Genomic DNA, 21348 nt, shown 5'->3' on the forward strand with positions numbered 1-21348 from the left:
TGTTTATCAAAATGATGCAAAAATGTGCGAAAATAGCTCCGAAACAAATATAGTCGAATGTATTAAATATTAGAACAGTATTTACATTCATTATTGAGCAAAATGCATAATCTCGAAAATAATGAGGAAGAAGAGAGATCTGTGAGAGAAAAGTTCTTTGACTGCTAGCAGGATTCGAACCAAGGACCTCCTGGATAGTAAGATTCTTTAACCACCATTAATAAAATATCTATGTATTATTTACATGCAATGCATTTTTTTCGAACCATAGTGGCCCTGAGGATAGAGCACTTGCTACCCAACTAGGTAACCCGGGTTTTATCCAAGCGATGGCAGGTCGATACGAATTCCGCTCTTGGCTCGCACCGACTACAGTGCTGACGAAAAACTTCCTCAGTGGTAGACGGATTATGAGTTAGAGACCCTTTTATTAAGCCTAACCGTGGTTTATTTTCATGGTTTTCCTCTCCGTGTAATACAAATTAGGGTTAGTTCCATCAAAAAGTCTTCCACGAAGGCAAAGTTCTCCTAACACTTGATCCGAGAGTTTCCTTGTCTTCTGGATTATATCAAATATAAGTTATATGAGTGTGTTAGAAAAAATATATGCACTAGATATGTAAATGCATTTTCAAATCGTATATTTCGTGATTTTTCTTAAATTGTAAGAATCAGATATTTCGTGATTTTTCTTAAATTGTAAGAATCAGATATTTCTTTTATAAAGAAAATTCTGTTAATAAGTTTTATACTTGATAAATAAACATATACAGAAATATATATGAATTTCTTTTTGTTAAAACTATAAATTTAACTATATTATTTCAGAAAGCAAAAGAATTACATTTCATTTACTTAAAGAACTTTAAAAATAAAATATGTGATGTCGATATACATTTCTTAAATAAATTTGAACTGCGTTTTTTTCAAGATTAAAAGCAAAATAAAATAAAATAACATATGTCAAAACTTTATAATAATTTGATAAATGATTTTCAAAATAGAGCTCATATCAATGCATTCACTCGACTCTTAAGGAAAAAATATATATGCAGCCGAAATACAAGAGATAGAGTTTTATTTTACTTACGGATTATAAACAGAAGAAATACTTTTTTTCAAAAGACATTAAAGAAAAGAGGATTAAAGTTTTACAGTAGAAGAAAAAAATTTAAAAGAAACACGCTTTTGTACTGTAAAGAATAAAATGTCTTAGGCCAAGCGAAGCGATTCTTTTCGTTATCCGCCTGTTTCATCTCGATTAATCGATATAAGAAGATATTCTAAAATAATCCAAAAAAGCTTAACTGGTTTATATGCTCAAAGTTTAATCGATGATCAAAGTTCAATCGAATATATAGCGAAAACATAGTTAAATATTTGACATGAGTCACAAAAGGAAAGGTTTACATCTGAAGCATAGCATTAATCTCCTTCAATTTAAGGTCTACTTTTTCTAAGACTAAACTCGGACATAACTGAAATTAAGAAAAAGGAACTTTTTATTTAATTTCACAAAGAAGCTTATTGGTGATATTTATGGTGATTCGTTAGAAATTTTAGAGAACCACAATATCACTCATATTTGCCTCAACCTTAATATGGTGGCAAAATCAACCATATTGTCGTTCTTCTACACCTTGACTACATGATATTATCTTTGCACGCGAACAGAAATATAATTACATTTAATATATTTTTGAGATGGTACCTAATTATTGCTCAATTTACTAATATTATGGTTCGACGCTGAAGTAATTTTAATGAGTGGTATTCAGCATTATCATTTGAAACATGCAACATGCTGCGACAAAAGAATATTGACGAAATAATAGTTTAAAAAATTCCGAATAAAATTTGGGTTTAAAAGTATCGGCACTTAGATTGCATTATCCGTAAAATCCATTTTTATTGTAAAATATCATACCGTAATTTTTACCGTAATATAATTTAATTTGAGTGATTCAGTGATTTTGCGGTAATTATTGCTGTAAAAATTACGGTATATCAGATTTTTTGTTTCATGGCATGTTCCCGTAAATTGGATTTCTTGGTAAATAATACCTGCACTCAGAGAGCAGATACTTTTTTCATCGTAATTTGTCCCGGAATTTTTTACAGTCTTAAATTTTGAAGGAAAGCTTTTTTGCATATTCTAGGTTAAAAAACTTTTTCAACTAAAACCTTATCATTCTTTGCTAACATTCGATTAAAAGTAAACACAAAACTATTAGTCATATTTTTTCACAGGTAATCAATAAGTTTTATAAATTATCAAACGTATCTAACAACATTTAAAAAAAATCTGATAAAATACATTGTTGGAATTTCCGTTTTTGAAATTACGGTAAAATAATCGGTAGCAGTCTGTCCATCCGATTAACCATAAAGTTTTTGGTTAGGAGCAATTCTTTACATTTACGGTTTCTTAACCGTTTACAACTCGTACAGTTAAGAAACCATAAATACAAAACTATACGGTTTTGCAACCATTTACGAATGGCACAGTTTCTGAACTATAAACATAAAACTTAAACAGACATTGGTGCTCTTTAGGTGCAGAGCGTGAATGATCGTTTCGAATGAATGATCGAATGAATGATAGTAAAATGACAATTAAATAAATTGCTATTTAATAATTTTTACCTAGAAATTTCTAACAGTGTAATATTGGAAAGTTTTTCGTTGATTCTATGACACTTGTGCAAAATAAACATACGTTTCGAATGAATGATCGAATGAATGATAGTAAAATGACAATTAAATAAATTGCTATTTAATAATTTTTACCTAGAAATTTCTAACAGTGTAATATTGGAAAGTTTTTCGTTGATTCTATGACACTTGTGCAAAATAAACATACGTTTCGAATGAATGATCGAATGAATGATAGTAAAATGACAATTAAATAAATTGCTATTTAATAATTTTTACCTAGAAATTTCTAACAGTGTAACATTGAAAAGTTTTTCGTTGATTCTATGACACTTGTGCAAAATAAACATAATCAAATTTGAATAAATTTTTGGCGAACAATTTTTTTAAATGAAACTGCTTTTATCAAAGTTTATTTATTTTATCGAAAGTGCAAAAATTGATTGACATATTGTAAAAGAAAAAAAATGGAAGTTTTAAATGTCACCTTTGTTTCTGATTTTACTTTTTTTTTATATCCATCACCATGCAGACCATTATTTTCATTTCAAATCAGCAATTATTATTTACATTTTAATTATAAAATACGCACTTGTTTTGTTATTTACTTTATACGTTTACTGAGAAATAAAACTTTTTCTGAGAGAATCAATGACCTGTTGAAAAACAAATTCTGTTATTTTACGTTTTCAGGGTTTATAGGAGGAGGGTTCAAGAAAGTTTATTTCAGGGTTCAAGGAAGAGGAGATTATTTTACAAAAAAATGTGATTACAACTTTATGAAATGATTCTATATGGTTATAGCATTTTGTAAAGTTTGATGTACAGTGCGCCATAAGACAAATGTATCAACCTGAATAACTTTTGACCTAATGGTTGGATCTTTACGTTCTAGGACTCAATCTTATTGGTTCGAGAGGGTGATCTCAAATATGCTAATTAATTTGTGCAGACCATATTTTGAATTACGAAATAAAACACAAAAACGTGCTTTTTTCGAATAAACGTATCTTTTTTTTTTCAATGGATTTGGATTTCTGGTTCCCAAAGCAAAGGGGGTAACCGTAAACCTGGGAAATATGATCCGCGATTTAGTCAGGAGAACAATCCATGATTTTTATCCCTTAAAGTTAATTTTACTTTTTGCTCATTTCCCCATATCTCGAGAACTTTTTAACGTGAATTGAAAAAATTTTGCACTCATTTATAAAATTCGATTTTTTTAATTGTATGACTTTTTTAAATTTTCATTTCCCAGAAATTATTCGACCAATTTAGCTCGAAATTTGTATCTCGTCCTATAAAATTATGTCCTTAAATATGATATAAAGAATTGTATACCTTATATTTCAAATTTTTTTCGACTATTATTAAATAAAATAATAAATGTTTACTAAAATGTATTTTTTGTACTGAATTATCCTTGGACAGGTGAATTTTATACACATATGTTCAAATTTCTCAATTCGCTTAAAAAGTTCTCGATATATGGCGAAATACGCTAAAAGTAAAATTAACATTAAGGGGTTCAAACTCCGGATCAAACTGTGGGGACTATATTTACCAGATTGCGGTTACTCTCTATCCGTTGAAAAAGAGATATGCTTCCTTGGAGAAAGTACGTTTTTGTGTCTGATATCATAACTTAAGTTATCGTCTGTCCTAATTGTTCAGCCTATTTGAAGTTACTGAGGTCGAGTCATAGAACGTAAAAATCCGATCATTCGATCAAAAGTTAATGAGGGTGATCAGTTTTTTTGGCGCACTGTACAATGAGTTGTCAAGTTGTTTGGTGACTTTTCCAATATTTTTTTTGAACCCCAATATGTAAAAAATTGAAACTAGAAATCTTCCTTTTATACAAAATAAAAAAGTATAGAATGGACCTGTAACACGGAAGCGATAGTTTAAAAAATATTTTGTGTTCAGTTTTAGGATGAGGGGAATTTTCTTCAGGAGAAAGTTCAGGATATTTACATAAGTGATCTATCTAAAGTGCTTCGAAGAAAATGTTTTAGAATGCAACCGACTCAACGCATGAAGTGGAGAAAAAAACTTAACATTCTGTATTTTTTTTTTTTTTTTTTTGGACTACTACCATTCCATAAGATTGTAACGATTAAGTATTTTTTTTTCAAACACTAACTAGTATAATAACTTTTTTTTAATAGTTTAAACGTATGCTGGGCAAAAATAGTCAAACCTACCAGAATATGGTAAAATTTACCTTATCTCTGGCTCTATGGGGACACCAAATGTTAATTTACGATAAATTTTCTCGGTTACTTTTTATCGAAGCGAAAAAATTATTATAATAAAAACTATTTGTGGTAATAAAAATTATAATTTTTAAAAGCAGAATTTCCGCTAAACCATTATCATAGGAACGGAAAAATTACTAAATGAAATATTATCGTATATTTTGGTTTTATTAGCCAGATTTATGGGTTTTTCTTTACCAGAAATGTCATTACCCCACAGTAAAGTAATTTTAGCAAATTTTTTTTAGCACTGTTATAAACTCTTTTTTCACAATATTCTGAAAAGGGACCCTTAAAGAAGATAAAAAAGGAAAATAGAAGACAAGGTAGACCAGAGATGTCATGGAGGTTAAGGTTCCACAATAAAGGTAAAGCAATGTAGTCAGCATTGCTCACTGACCGCCTTTACTTTTTAGACAAACTACTTATAGAACTGAAGCTGGGTAATCTACCGATCTGGAGCTATCACACTGCAAAAAAACATTCTGATCAATTTCCGTTGAAAAGCCTCCTACATTTTACCATGAAATTCACTGTTAACGGAACGAAAAATCTGACATACCATAATTTTCACAGTAGTAATAAATACCGTAAAATTACTGAATCACTTCAATTAAATAAATACCACTGTAAAAATTGAGTTTAATTATTACTGCTAAAATGATTACCGTGAAAATTACTTCAAAAATTACGCTAACGATAGATTTCACGGATGATGCACCCAAAGTACTTTATACCCAAATTTGATTCGGAATATTTTACAGTGTGAGCTTACAGCCGTCACCGAGGATCGAACCTCCGTTCTATCCTATGACAGCTCAGTACTTTAAACACTGAGCCATCGTGGCATAAGCAGATAATTACTTAACTAATATAAGCTAAATATAAAAAATAAAAGATTCCTAAATAACACAAATGACGTTTGAAGATTCATATGCGTTGTTACAATATCTATTACTGCTCAAAATGTTCGAATTTCGAACAATAATCTTTAAGAGTAGAAAAGAAAAAGAAACTGATGTTTTGAAAATTTCAAGCAGTTCCCCCCCCCCCAATCTTTTAGATTGTTAAAAAGATATTAATTATAAACTGTTCCTATTGTAACTAATAGTTCCTTGAACTTAAGAAATACCGTCCAAGGTGTCAAAAACCCATTGTTCTTAATTCCCTTTCCTGTCGCCAAAGTGTTCGCGGTAAAAGCAAAATAAATAACACTGTATTAAGCATTTATAGGTAGAGAGACACATTCTCTTCTTTCAGTCGTTCTTAGTAAGTAAGAGTTATTTCCCCTCAGAAAAGTGATGTTTGGGTCCTTCTGGGAGAATTCCTTTATTTATTGAAAGAGCAACGATGCCATTTGTCAGAGGATTGATACGGGACTGCTCCTCCAGTGTTTGTTCTGGGAAAACACACTCACACCTCTCCTTTCTTGAGAAATGATTCGAATGTTTCGAAGAAGCGTAAAAGATTCTTAAAGTTAAAAGTTTGGTAGTTCGAAAATTTAGAGTTCGTACAAGTGCATTATAAATAAATAGTACTACGTTTCGGGATGTTTTACTGTTTCGTTTTGTTAAAAAATATTAAGATGTATAATTTTAGAGATGAATAGTTCTTGAATTTTCTTTCTCCAATAAATGCACTATAATTACACCATAAAAAGATAATGTAATTATGATATATATAAAAGTGAGAAGATTTTGCAATTAATTAATTTTTTTAAAGAAATATATTGTAAGGCATTAAAACTACACATTTCGTAGGTTTAGCTGCAAATATTAGCGTTTCTTAAAGCAGAATTTGTTAAAACAGAAATATAAATAATGTGAAGCATGAAATCCATGATAAGAACACTGAGAAAAAATATTATGGTTGAAACTATCAAAAAGTGGTAACATTTCTTACTCTATGAGAACACCGAAAATCTTGATAATTTTTACCGAAGAGCTTTGGTAAAGATTTTGTTACAATGAGCAATAAAATATGGTTTCATAATCTGTGGTAAAATTGGATTAATGTGGTAAAATATGGTAATTTTATCCTAATACTATATAGCGTGGCATAAAAAAATATTTATTGGATTAAATTTACTTTTCAGATTTATATTTGTTAACTAAATGCGTGATAAAAAAAAATTTGTTTCTTAAAATTATATTATACGGTAAACAGTTACCACACGACTGGAAAATAATACTAGTTAAATGATTCAAATGCCCTATATTTTCTTTCTTAATGCCAGAATTGTGGTTTTTTTTACCAGAAATGTAATAACCATGCAATACTGTAATTCTACCAGATTTTTTCCCCGTGTAGATAAGGTAAATATTTTTTAATAATTTATAATTTGTAAATATATTTTAAATATAACAGAAATAATGTAACATTTTTTGGGTGTTTTTTCTTCGTTATTAATTTTTTTACTCCTTTTCGATAATGTTAAATGATATAGACATGGAGAAATAATAAAAAATATCATTTACCAAAAATATTTCTGAATTAACCAGATATCATATGTATACTAGCAGTAATGATATGTAATAATATCTCTTAAATAATAGTAATATTTATTATTAGTAGTAAAAATAGTTAGCAGCAGTAGTAATACTAGCAATATTTATGTTACAGTCTATACATGGCTAAAGTTAAGTAAAAAAAGTAAGTGGTAATATTAATAAAGAACTATTAATAAGTGGCAATATTAATAACGAATAGTGACAGTTTATTTTTTTTAATTACTGCTTAGTTATTACTTATTTTTATAAATAATTAAAGAAAAGTGATTTATGACCATGAAATTTTACATAAGAAATTATAAAATGTGCTTAGGATAAAAATAAGTTCAGTTAATTGAACCACTTTATAATTCAGAATGTCAATAACACATTTCTTTTCAAAAATATTTCTTAGAATTTTAAGAAAAATCTAATTCTTTTAAAACCAGATTTATATTTATTCGTAAAGATATTCCTAAAGGTATTCTAAAAACTATGTTGCTATTTTTTTTCATTTTAAAGTATTTTACATACGCATAAAATTACTCGTTATTTTTATAACTCTATTGGAATTTACTGAGATAGTTAATTGCAAACTATGCAGAAAACAAGTGACAAGAATTTTACAATTGTATGAAAATTCCTACGTAATATTTGCCCATTTCTTTTAACTAGATTCAATTTAACTAAGACATTAAAAAGCTTCGTTTTTAATTTGGATGAAAGTCAAATTATCACTAACTATTTTAGCAAACAATTAGTTATACTAACATTCTTACTTTTAGTTAAAAGATATTTTTGGAATGTTAAAAATATTTTTGGAATATTTTGGAATTTTTATAGAATTATTTTTTATCAAAGTGTATAAAGTATTTAATAGTCGAAATATTGGTATTGTTTTCGCCAAGAAGCAGGTAATGTAGAATAAACAAATATTGATTAAGCAATAATAATTAAAAATGCAATACATAGTAAACGCAAAAAAATATGCATAGAATTTTTCACGTTTTAATAAGATTAGGATATCATCTATTCAATGTAAGTAAATGTGGATGAAATGACGATAAATGTACTAGCATTCAGGGTGCTAATCGTTACGAAACAAAAAGTGTGATGTAATTTGCTTAGTCTCTAAATGACTAAAAAATTATCGAGAGAATTTGTCAAGTTCTGTACGTAGTAAAAATGTATTTAGTAGCACCAAGGCGATAAAATATCCAGAAATAAAATGAAAAGCGATAAATCAAAAAATTATTTCATATTACGTTGTAATTTTTAGACTTAAAAAATATAATTTTTTCTGGATGAGATTGAATTACGGGTTTCAGGAGAAAATGATAATCGATATATAATCATTATACCTTTGATATGCGCACTATTCATTCTTCTTTCTTATTTAACATGTACAAATGCAAGAAATAAACTAAACACAATAGCAATAATATCGAACCATAAATGTTTTGTTTTTATATTTATTATTTTTTTGATTTTATATGTAGTATATATTTTGATTCTATTAATATATTTTGATTTTTTAAATTGGTAATGGCTTTCCAGGAATGTCAGGAATGTTTTTTAAATTGCTTAACTTATAAGCAAGAAATTATTATTTTAATATGAATTGCTTATCACTTTTTTACTCCACTTAGCCATTTTTTATTATTTTCCGTTTTAAATCAATACTTAATCAACTACAAAAATTTGGATTTGCAGATTTTTAAAATATTTTTCAGACAGTGAATTTCACTCAAAGACTCTATGTGATGCATTACAAAGCGCCGAATCTCTGGTTGATATTTGAAAATTATGGAACATTTTTAAGAAGTTTTGGGAAAGATTTATGCATGTTTTAAAATGTATCATGCCATTAGAATTTAGAACATCAATTAGGAAATTAATAAAGATATTCTAAGCTTTTTACAACTAAAGAACTTACCACATTATTCCATATAATATACGTCTCTATAACTGTTCTATGGCGACACACTATTGTGTATTTTTGTTTTTTACAAAACAAAACACAAACAAAAAAAATTAGAATGACTACGTTTCATAAATAAAACTTGCATCATTTGCTTCATGTATATTATTTAATATATTATTTTCATAATCGTTTGCGTCGTGCAACTCTTATATACTATTAAAAATCTATGAAAAAAAATCGCTTTCGTAACATCATTCATCGATATCAGCGGCAGGCAGAAGACTAATCATAAAATAAGCAGACGATTATTCGAGCGATTGCCAGGTGCAATTTGTAACAAAAGGCAAAATTGCTTTCATTTATTTCTATGCTCCACAGTAACAACTGGCGTTGAATAAATTTATAGGTAAGGTAAAAATGGTGGCAGACATTTGATCTATCTTTTCGGAACTAATTTTTTTTTTTTTTGAGTGTCTCTTGTAGAAGAAAGATTGATGGAAGGCCCGTAGAATTTTCTCGTGACATTGAAATAGGATCAATAATGGATGGCACGGGTTTGAGGACAATAAATTGTAAAGAATATAACAGTAAGAAATCAATTAACTTAAATAGAATTAATGTATTCTTAATTCTTTTGATTATTTGTTTAAGAAAAAATAGGTAGTGTTTATTTTGTTGCTCATAATAGAGACTAAAAAGTATTTTTTAGTTAAGTTTTTTACATGAATTTCGTGTACGATAGACTTTGAGAAGAGTAAAGAGTATAAATAATATGAATAAAATACACTTACGGTTCAAATATTATTAAAATAATAGTTAAATGAAAAGATATTTTTTTGTAGTTTGAAATAACAAACAACATTTATGAAATTATCATCTCCATGCTACATATATTAATGTTAATACAGTATATAAGATTTTAAACTTTATACTATAATTTTAAATGTTATATTTTAAAGCATAAAGTAATATTTTGTGTCTATATTTATCACAACTCACTAGTGTTATGATCTTTCAGTGATTCAAAAATCACTTTTCAGTGATCATTTGTGAATTTTTTTTCCTTGTGAATTTAAAATATAGAGCGAAATTAAAGAAACCATTTGGAACACTTGGTCCATAGGAGTGACCAAAATAGTTGCACGTACTTACTATTTTGATAATTTTTTATTTCTAAGAACGAGCATTTATTAAAGAAAAAAATTTTATTATCATAATTTGCTTTTTCATATGTACCAGACAGAAGAAAAAATGCTTTATCTCAATAAAATTACAGAAATAAATTTCAACATTTTTATTGAAATTCAGTAAGAAAATGTTAATGAAATTAGAAAGCAAATCATATTAAATTTATAATACTTTATTTATAATACTATACAACTTTACCTTTTTTTAATGCGTTAGAGATTTAAAAAAAAAGTATCAAAGAATTACTTAATTCCCCTCACTATTGTAAACTTCTAGTATTTAATTCATTTTCACCAAGAACTTTAAGGCATTTTTTCCTGATAAAAAAATAGATTCAATCAATATTTTAATTAAGCAAAATGGAAATAGTCTCAAATTATTAATACTATTTACTCTTACAATTTTTCACATTTTCGATATATATGGCATTAGCAATCATACACTTGACATTTATTTCCCTTAACTACAAAAAAAGAAAAAAGAAGAAGAAGAATATGTCTTTAAGTTGAAAAGAAAAACTTGAAGTTATAGATTTCTTTATCGATGCTTAGCCTAATAACCAATCATATTATTTAGAAGCTTTTGTTTTTGGAATTATTTGAAATAAAAATAATCATGTATTTGAATTAATTTTTTAACTTCTTTTACGAAAAAAAAACTACTTGTTCAAAGAATATCATGACTACGAAGATGTTTTTTCCTTAATAAAGAAAGTTATTTTAATTTTTTTAACATTCTGGGTGCATGTTAAATCCAGCAAATTATGAAACATTGTCATTATTTTACAAAATAAGCAGTAATTAAGGGAACTAAATTAAATGTTATTGTAAAAGGTGAAGAAATGGGAATTATTGACATAAAAATTTCTTTACGAGAAAATTTCGCTTAAAATTCGAAGAAGAGCAAGAAATGGGTTCTTGAACTTCAAGAAAAAGAAGACCTCCTATACCCACACATGTTACCAATCACGTTAGTGCCAGCTAATCTTTATCAGCCAAATGGCGTATTTAAGTTGAGCTAAGTTACTCTACATAAGTGAGAATGTTAATTAACTATAAGTTAATTTGATATAGAGCCGTATAGCGCTTCGATTTAGTTGAAATATAATTCTTTCTAGCCACCGATTTTCACTTAACTTAAAATTTATTATAGGTTTATGTACTTTATTTTAGCCGTGATGTATTTTTGTTTCGTGCACCTGGCAACTTCGATGCATAATTAATTTTCACGTAGATTCGTACCTGTCTTTGCGCTAAGCCTCTCTGCAAATACATAGGGAAAGAATAGAAATTTTTGAGAAAGAATCATAGTGAAAGAATTTAAAAACGTGTCCCTTAAGACGAGCTTGGCTTATTTGAAATATAATAGAAAGAACAGTTACTAACGTGAATAAATGCCACAACCAAACAGTTTTAACAACCAATCAGAATCGATATATCCTTCGCTACGTCACTTGCATAGATCCCATTATACATTCGGAACACTTACACATTACAAAAAAATATATTGGTTTTCCATATTTAATTTATAAATGTCAATTTGCACATATTTTTCCATGTATTACTACTGAATTATTTCTCCCTATATACACTTCAACAAAATCTCAAAATATTTCTAAATATATGAGGCGGCAACGGTGTATGTAGTTTTCAAAAATGTTTCTGAATATTTCGAAAACCTCTGAAATTGAATCGGCATTAATGAGATTCAGTTTTGTACTTTTCAAAATAAAATAAATGCTTCTCAATTGATCGGAAGCAATTAAATGAGGTTCACTAAAATTTTCGGAAAAATTTTTCTCGTGTCAAAATTAATTTCTGATATTTTGTATATTGTACTGTAATTTATACGATATACTAATGAAGATACGGAGTACTAATGAAGTATTTTTTTAAAAATTTTACTGATTAAACTGCACTAAATTTTAAATGCATACAAAAAAACAATAATATAATTTTTTCTTGTCTGGAACCTAAGGTTTAAAAAACGTATTCGTTTATAAATTTTTAAAATTGTAGCTTTTTGATTAATAATGAGTATGTTGTATTAAAAATAACTCCACATTATTTTAAGTTACAGATAGTTACTTCCTGTTTTGTGATAGAAGTTTAAATGCCCTGCTTACGAATTAAATTACTTCATATTTCTGAAAATAACTTTTAGTTACAGAATAAATAAATTGCTTTTAAAATGTCCCACAAAAACGAAGAAACTATCAAAATATGTAAATTTCATAATCGATGTCAATAAATTTTCCGGATACAATAAATACAATAGTGCTGCAAGGGATTTAAAAACCTCTTAAATACGGTATACAGAGTAAAATATTTGTTCTAAAACAGTTTAATTTTTGTGATTAAGAAAATATTTATTTAAATATGGTATTATCGGTAATAATAACATTTGAAACATGATATCGATTCAATTGGTTTAAAAAATGAGAATATTAAGATACAATATTGTGACACCTCAACTCAATACCTAACAACTAAAATAAATTCATAAAAAATTTATATAAAATACATTTGTTTTAATTTAAATCATAATTTGCAGATTTTTAAAGATGTTAAGAGAAATTATATTTGTTTCATGCTATAAAAAATAAAAACACCATTTTTTTTACCTATAATACACATCAAAATACTGGAAACTTAAAAAAGTACAACAGAGTTAATTTAAAAATTTACCTAAATTTCTATTATTTGTCACTAAATTTAATTTTAAACGAAAACCAATTATTAAAATGAGTATGGTTAATCAATCCGATTTAATAAAAAATTGAAACAAATTAAAAGTAATGCGATAATATTACATTACTACAACTTTTTTCCTTATAATAACAAAGCAATTTATTTAATTAAAAGAAATTCTAAAACTATTCAGCTCTTTAATTTAATACAATATAAATCTAAGAATGAGATTAAACTTTTAAATAAATCGGAAATAGAATTATTTAGTGACATCATTTTAATTGCTTAATTAAATTTATTAAAGCTTTATAAATAGTTAAGTCTTTATTTTCGTATGGATGGTTTAAGAATTGTACTAAATCCTATTTCAAAGTTTAATAATGCAAATTTAAGTGTATAATTAAGAGAACTAGAATACTTATATACAGGTAACTACTTTATTCTTTTCAAGGAAAAGAGTCTTAAATGTTGTCTGTAGTCGTATTTCACAAAGTGTTTCATTTTTTCCTTATTTATGCTCATTTATTATAGAAGCTAACAAAATGCAGCAAAATTAAATACTTGTGTATAAAAATATTTTTATTTGCCTTTTATGCAAGAAAAATATTGAAATACTTATTTTATTCATTAACATTAATTTTTATTCAAAAATGACAAATAAATTAGGCAATATAGATATTTATTTAGTATTTATGATAAAGGCAGATCTTAATTTTGTCTAATCTTTTGATGCAAATTTTATTTCAAATTGAAGAAAGCTTTCTGCATTCTTTGTTTTTCTAAGAATAATCAAAAAATAATTTAAAATAATTATATACCCATAAAATTGTCGTATTGGATGGTAATAGCATTTCTGGTAAGAAGAATCATAGTTCTGGTTAATGAAATCTAAAATAAATGAATTTTGAACCCTTCATTAAGTAATTTTTCTTTTATATTGAATTCTGAAATTATCTTTCTCCAAAATATCTCTTATTACCACACATTTAGTAAAAAATGCAAAATTGAAAAGTAAATTCAACCGAATAAACAGTTTTAATGCCATGCTCTAAGGTATCATGACAAAAATGCCAAATTTTATCACATATTCTGAAACCATTGCATTGTTAATTCTACCAAACTAATTACCAAAATCGCTTCAATTTTACCACATTTTGGTAGTTTTAACCATATTTTTCTCTAATCACAAATGTTGCACTCAGGTTTCCAGTACTTTTAATCGTACAGTATACGTAATAGTCGTGGAGACTCAGGGGTAAAAGCGTTCGCCTCCCAATGAGGTAAACCGGGTTCGAATACCAGCGATGGTTGGTAGATACGAATTCCTCATCCGGCTCACATCGACCACAGTGCTACCGTAAAATATCCTCAGTGGTAGACGGATCATGAGTTAGAGTCCATTACCATCAGGTTAATCGTGAGTGGCTTTCGTGGTATTTCCTCCCCACGTAACGCAAATGCGGGTTACTTTCATCAAACTTTTCTCAATACTTGATTCAGGAGTTCCCTTGTCTTCTGGATTAGGCTCAAACTACAAGGCTACGGAGTTGGACATTGGCAGTCGTATAGTCCAAAATTGGGTCGACTTTTCATCGACGGTTATAAAATTATATAAAAATATGTGTTAGCAGAATACTTTTTAACGCATGCCAAATATTAAGCAAAATATTTGCGTTATGTACTGCTGAACTATTCTGAATATAGTGGAAATTGTGTTGTTAAACTAATAAAAAGTTATTTTTAACTCAATTTTATTTAAAGCAGATCTATCATGTTAAAAGTGTAAAATTAAAAAAATAATAATAATAATTAGTTTACTGATAAATATTTAGCACCATTTAGATTAATAAACTAGACACGTTGATAAAAATCAACCTCAAGATTTAGTTCTGATTTTCTTCCTTTGCTTCCTTTTTTTAAAACGTGAAGTTCTTTTTACAAAAGGCTCCATTTTGATGTAAAAAACATCGATATAACTTTTTTATGGAGACATTGCTGAATAACAATTTGTACTTTTCTTGATAAGTAAAATATAATTCATAGTATTGAAGGTTTTATTTAACTTTAATTTCAAATTTAATAATAATCTGAAAAAAATCAGATCAAATTTCAGATTTGATAATAATATGAAAAAAATGTGCAATACAACTAACATTGCTATTTGTAAACCTCAATGCCTACTCATGCTGCGTGTGGCAAATCGATCATTGGTACACGAAAAAAAAAATCGGGTAAAATTGCCGTACTGTAAGGTAATGACATGTCTAATAAAACAAGATATTTCTGGTAATAAAAATAAAAATATGCTGTATTTAAACAATTCATTAGAAAAGTTTTTTGTTTATATGGTAGCGATTTACCGGAAATTCTACTTTTCAAAATTATAGTTTTTATTATCACATATTCTACCAGACATATATAGCAAATAAAGCCGGAATTTTAGCATATAAAACTGAAAAGTAAATTTTATTAAATAAACAATAAATCAATTGCTTATTGCTCTAAGGTATCATGTTAGAATTACCAAATTTCACCACATTTATCGAAATTGATCACATATTATAAAACCATATTTTGTTGCTAATTTTGCCAAAATCATTACTAAAGGGCTTTAATAAAATTTACCGAGTTTTTTATTGGTCTCAAAGAGCCAGAAACATGGTAAATTTAACCCTATTCCTGTAGTTTCGACCATATTTTCTTTCAGTGTAGCGACGATAAAAGTGGTATGAATCTGAAATACAACTTCTACATTATTAGATGTTTTGCAAGTACTAAACTTAACAAGGGTTTTAACATATTCAATATTTTAATTTTTTTTTAATCTACATGACAACAGATACATTGTTTATGTCATTTTGATATGTACACCATATGTTTGCCCCTTACAGCGCTAGTCAATTAACGCAATCTTTCGCTTGTTTCTGTTCCATATTTAGATGAAATTTTGAACGCATTAATATTCAGTTTAAAACACTTATGCATTCAATAATCAGGAAATTTCATAATTAATTTTTAAAAAAAACATGAAATATGGATATTTTGGATTTATAGATAAGCCTAAAAGCACTGAGATTTATTTGTTTTCTCATAAAAGTTATGTATCTTTACGAAAAAAAAAATATTTTCACAGTTACAGTTCTAAAATATTCAATTCAAAGCATGAATAATACCGTTAAAAGTATTGAAAAATAAGATATATGAAAAATGTAGGAAATAAATAATCCTGGTGCTTAATTTGAATTTATAATATCACATACGATAATGAGACCTAAAAAGTATTGACAATAAATAATATAAATATTGAATTAATGTAATAATTATATTTTTTGACAGATTTGTAAATGCTTGTATATTAATTTGAAGAAAAAAAATGCGTCAAGTCGTCTCTGTATTTAGTTGTTCATTTATTATTTAAACAATATTTTTTACTACAAAAGGTACAATCTAGTATTGAGAAATTTCCGAAGTATTAAAAGTTTACTCTAGTTTACTCTAATACATGTTTTAATACTCATAAATTACTATTAAATTTAATAGAAAAAATAATAGGGATGATGATGACATTTTTATAACATCTTTTACAGCAGTGCTTGATTACTAAAATGGTACAAAATTAAAATAAAAACGCTAACCAATTGTTGAAATGAATATCTTTTACACATGTTTCAGAACTATCAACAGGCCTTATGTAATAATTCACTGAAAAAAGTTTTAAATTATCAATTGCTGAAGAGAGTGCTGTTTCTTTTTCACAAAAAAAATCAAGTCAATTAACTTTCTTTTCCTCTCAATCTTTTTTACAAACGAACGAACACATATACTTTACGAACACTCTTTCTTTCCCGAAATCTGTAACTGGATGATTTCCAACAATGAGGAGAAGTAACTTATGTTTTATAATAGACAACTAATGAAAAAAATAAGTATACACTTCTATTTTAACATTGCGAGCGACTGTATTTCTTTTCGATTTCACAACCTCTGAAAGTTCTATGAATCAAAATTTTCAGAATGATTTAAAGATTCGAAAGAGGACTAATGAGTTTTGAAACAAAGCTATTTATTTCAATAAATTCACTAAGTAAAAGATATTTTAAACTCAAAGATCAATTTATATTTTTTCTTAAAATAAAGTTGAATTTAGAATTTTTTTTTTATTACAATGAGCAAAATTTTGTGAGCACACAGATACAATTATAGAAATGTAAATACATTTAAAACTTTTAAGAAATCGAAGCTTAAAGTAAGGAAAATTAATCAACACTTTAACAAACAGCAAAAGGTTTTTTAAATATAATGTTTGTTAGGAATATTTTAATTTTTATGGAAATCGCTCCTTTATAAAATTATTTAGAATTCTTTTTTATTGATTATTTAGTTTATAATAGAAGTGAAAAAATTAAAATTATGTTCATCAATAGAATTTAAATTCACTCTAACCGCACAACAATTGAATATACATCTTATCTCTTACAGAAAACTTCTAAACTCTAACGTAGCCCCTTTTTTTAATCAAATATAAAATCAAACATTAATTTATATTCAATTATTATTACTTTGAATATTTGCATTTAAACAACATAGAAATTCGGATAAATTTTCATGCGGCTTTTAATACTTTTAGCTAAGCGAAAAAATATAGTCACAGATTACCCTTCATATTTTTATCTAAAAAATTATTTTTTCGAAACTATTTATCTGAATACTTAACCATAAGCATTTATATTAACATTAAAACTTCCACTTCATTGCGAATGAATCAATTATCAAATAAAAGAGAAAAGAAAAACAGTTTACATTCCGAAAACTAAAACTATGAAACAAATTCCATTCTTTAAAAATTAATACAAATTAATTTTCATGCTAAACGGGACTTATACAACACTCAGATTTGATTAAAATAATCCAAAAAAAAATTATATTCCTTGTTTTATCCAAAAGATTTGATTTTGCATGTAATATTTATAATATATCCTTCGAAAAACCTTGAAAACAAAAATCATAAACTTTCACTTCAGTTCTTCAAAAAAAGACCCGGATGCGAATCATACGAGGCAATTATATTTGAACAACACAGAGCACCAATTTAAGTTCATAACAGCACTTAAACAATATTTTGAAGGGGTAATAAAATAATAGGACTGACCTTAGGTCGTCGGGACCCGCCAGGGCAACAGTGTCAACAGAACCCGCTATCCGGGGACATGAATGCGCTCCTCGCTTATTCGGGGAGCAATTCTGCCGGACTGCCGGATACCAATTTGACCGAAGAGAAAGGTGGAAATTTTCTGAGAGCGCTACCTGGTGGCCATTTCGAGTTGTATAACCTACCCGTACACTGCGGCCCCACCGACACCTGTCATCACCGGAACCTTGTTCTAATCTTTCTAAGACTTTTATTTTTCGGTGGTGATATCACCTTCAAGAACACCTGCTATTATGAGAACGCATCGGAAGACACTACCACTCTCAAACAGATTTGGTTTACCGCAAATCAATATCTACAAGCACCAAATCGATGAGAGTCATTTTCGAAGAAGGAGCTCTTTTGTGATGGATTTGAAAAGGACTGAACAATAAACACTTTAATTTAGCATACATTCTTCTTTATTTGAAAATGACTTCAAAACTATTGAGTTATTGGTTAATTTCAAAATAAATTCTCCGTTTGAAAACAGTTTTCAGAGTTTATTGAGTGCGCGTTAAAAATGAAATAAAGTATTACCGAAACACGCATTCGTTAAGTAAAGCAGATAAAGCTCCGATTAATTGTAATAAGAGTTGTGTTTATTTTTCGCTGAATACTACACGAGATTAAGAATCATTAACTCATCAGAGACATCGCCCGCTACAAGAGAAATTAGTGATCGTTTTCGGTTTTAACGCTTGAAAACGATTTAAAAATTATTATTCTTAATAAATAAATGTAGAGTCCCTCAGTAGTAAAAAGAAGTATACGATATTGTTAAATATTTTGAGGAAAATTTTATTTGTGTTTTCTTGATATTTTTTGATTTATTGGACATTTAAAAATCATTAGTACAGAAAACATCGTATAATAATTAAGTGTCATGAGTTCAGTTAATTGAGAATTGTGACTGATGATTTATCATCTGATTTTGAATTACGTTTTTTTTCGGGGGGGGGGGTATATTTTGAATCGGCATTTCTATCACAAATTGAAAATTTAAATAACTTTTGTTACCTGGAACCACGTGCATATTTTGTTTATACTCAAGCTCTTAAAATATAAAATCTATAAAACTAAATAATTTGCAATCAACAGTAATCGAAATTAAGAAAAGTTATGTATTTAAAAACAAAATTAATGGAGAAAGATTATTAATCCATGAAGGAGTAGCTTTTAAAATCGCCTTACTCATATTGATGTCAATGATGCTTGATAAAATTTATTACTACTTCATAATTTAATTTGTAAAATAGCTGTGTTCCAGAAAACAAAACTAATAAGGAAAAAGAACATATTCTTTTTTATGAACCATGAAAAATCGCAATATTATTATTGATTCCAGTGAGGCATGATTAATTTTGCTGATAAGTACCAAATTTATACACAAAATATGCTATGCAAATAAAAATATGCAAAATAAATAGGAAAACGGTAACAAATCATTAAGGAAAAATGTTAAAAATTGCCTTATAAATGTTGACACTATCGAGGCTTAGTTAATTTTGGTAATAATTAGTCTTTGAAATTAGAATATTAAAAGAAATTTTGATAATAAGTACTAACTGGAATTAAAAGAATAAGCCATATACTCTAAGTAATATAAGCAAAATCAATAGAGGAACAGAACTAATGGAGAGAAAATTGTAAAAAGGAGAAATGTAAAATATCGCCATATTATTATTGACGCCAATGAGGTAGTTAGTGGTGTTTTAGATAGGTACCAATTATAAAAATATTGGTACAATGTATTATATTACAATACTGCATTAATACGTCGATGTTTTAATAAAGATACTGTGAAGGATGGTATTTCAAGTTCCCTCTAAGAGAATAAGTAAAGGAGAAAAGAGCGTGAGTATGGTTAATTTTGACAATCATGAGTTGGCCTTTTTTATGTACTTTTGAAAGAGTTACATCACAAAATATATTTTCACGCTACGTAAGTACTTTTTTTGGTATTAGAATATTATATTGTAACAAAGTAATTTTGTTTAAACAAATAAAAATTATTAACCGAATATGTAAGTGGGCACATTAATTAACATTTCAAGAAAAAATATTAGTTTTGTTAAATAACTAGCATTGTTTTTAACAAATGAAGCTGAAATGGAGTCTTGGGGACGATTGTAACAATAAGTAAAGGGACGATTGTAACAGCTGAAAATAAATAATCTTATGTTTACAAACCGAACTCTTTAAGAACCGCCAGTAGTTTCCTATATCATTTATATTATGTTGCATGTGCATTATTTCATTTGTCACCTTTCACAGCATAAATTAAAATTTTTAACCCCTTAAAGTTAAACGTTTAACCCTTTAAGTCTCTGCTCATTATTATTTTTATTCCTAAAATATCACTACTATTTTGATCAGTAAAAAAATATATCACAACTATGATAATATGTAAAATTAGCTATGTTTTAGTTGAATTTATGAACTGTTACAATTGACCCCGTAAGTGGGGACAATTGTAACAAGTGCACGACTGTCAAAAATTGTTAATAACTAATATAATAACATTTAAAATAAGGTATTTATTTTTCTTTTCTAGTAGAGGATAGTCCACTTTACTCGTCTGTCAATTAATACTAATAATATATTGGATTTTTTGTTAGTTAAAAATAGTTAAGTAAAAAATGTTACAATTGACCCCACCCTCCTCTATTTAGTAGTTTGATGAGATGAAATTTCAAAAACATGTTTTTCTTAATTTAATAACACGCTAGCGGAAAAGACAAAATACGATAATAAATTTAAAAAAAGGAATAATTTTAGCTTTATTTATTGTGCTAAGTATTTTGATGGGATGAAATTCTAAAAACATGTTTTCCTTAATCTAATAACTTGAAGCTAGCGGAGAAGACGAAATAAAGTAATAAATTTAAAAAAATTATCATTTAGCTTCATTAATTGTGCTGAGTATTTTGATGGGATGAAAATCTAAAAA

The 21348-nt window shown here is 27.4% G+C and overlaps 1 protein-coding gene across 2 annotated transcripts in view; it reads right to left on the reverse strand.

The window, feature by feature from the left end:
* Syt7 (Synaptotagmin 7) overlaps positions 1 to 18781 on the reverse strand; it is a 202186-nt gene extending 183405 nt beyond the window's left edge. The window contains exon 1 of one of the 2 annotated variants that reach the window (XM_087149979.1): positions 18357 to 18781. Coding sequence is in view for 1 of the 2 variants with exons in the window: in XM_087149978.1 (XP_087006104.1) it covers positions 9342 to 9346 (5 nt within the window). In the remaining variant the exon portion in view is untranslated. Of the gene's footprint in view, positions 1 to 9341; positions 9483 to 18356 lie in introns of those variants that run through there. The other variant, XM_087149978.1, reaches the window with a different exon arrangement.
* Positions 18782 to 21348: the final 2567 nt, after the last annotated feature.

This window comes from Parasteatoda tepidariorum, chromosome 8, assembly GCF_982258835.1.
Source record: "Parasteatoda tepidariorum strain Cologne lab strain chromosome 8, Ptep-v5.0, whole genome shotgun sequence".
NCBI classification, from domain to species: domain Eukaryota; kingdom Metazoa; phylum Arthropoda; class Arachnida; order Araneae; family Theridiidae; genus Parasteatoda; species Parasteatoda tepidariorum.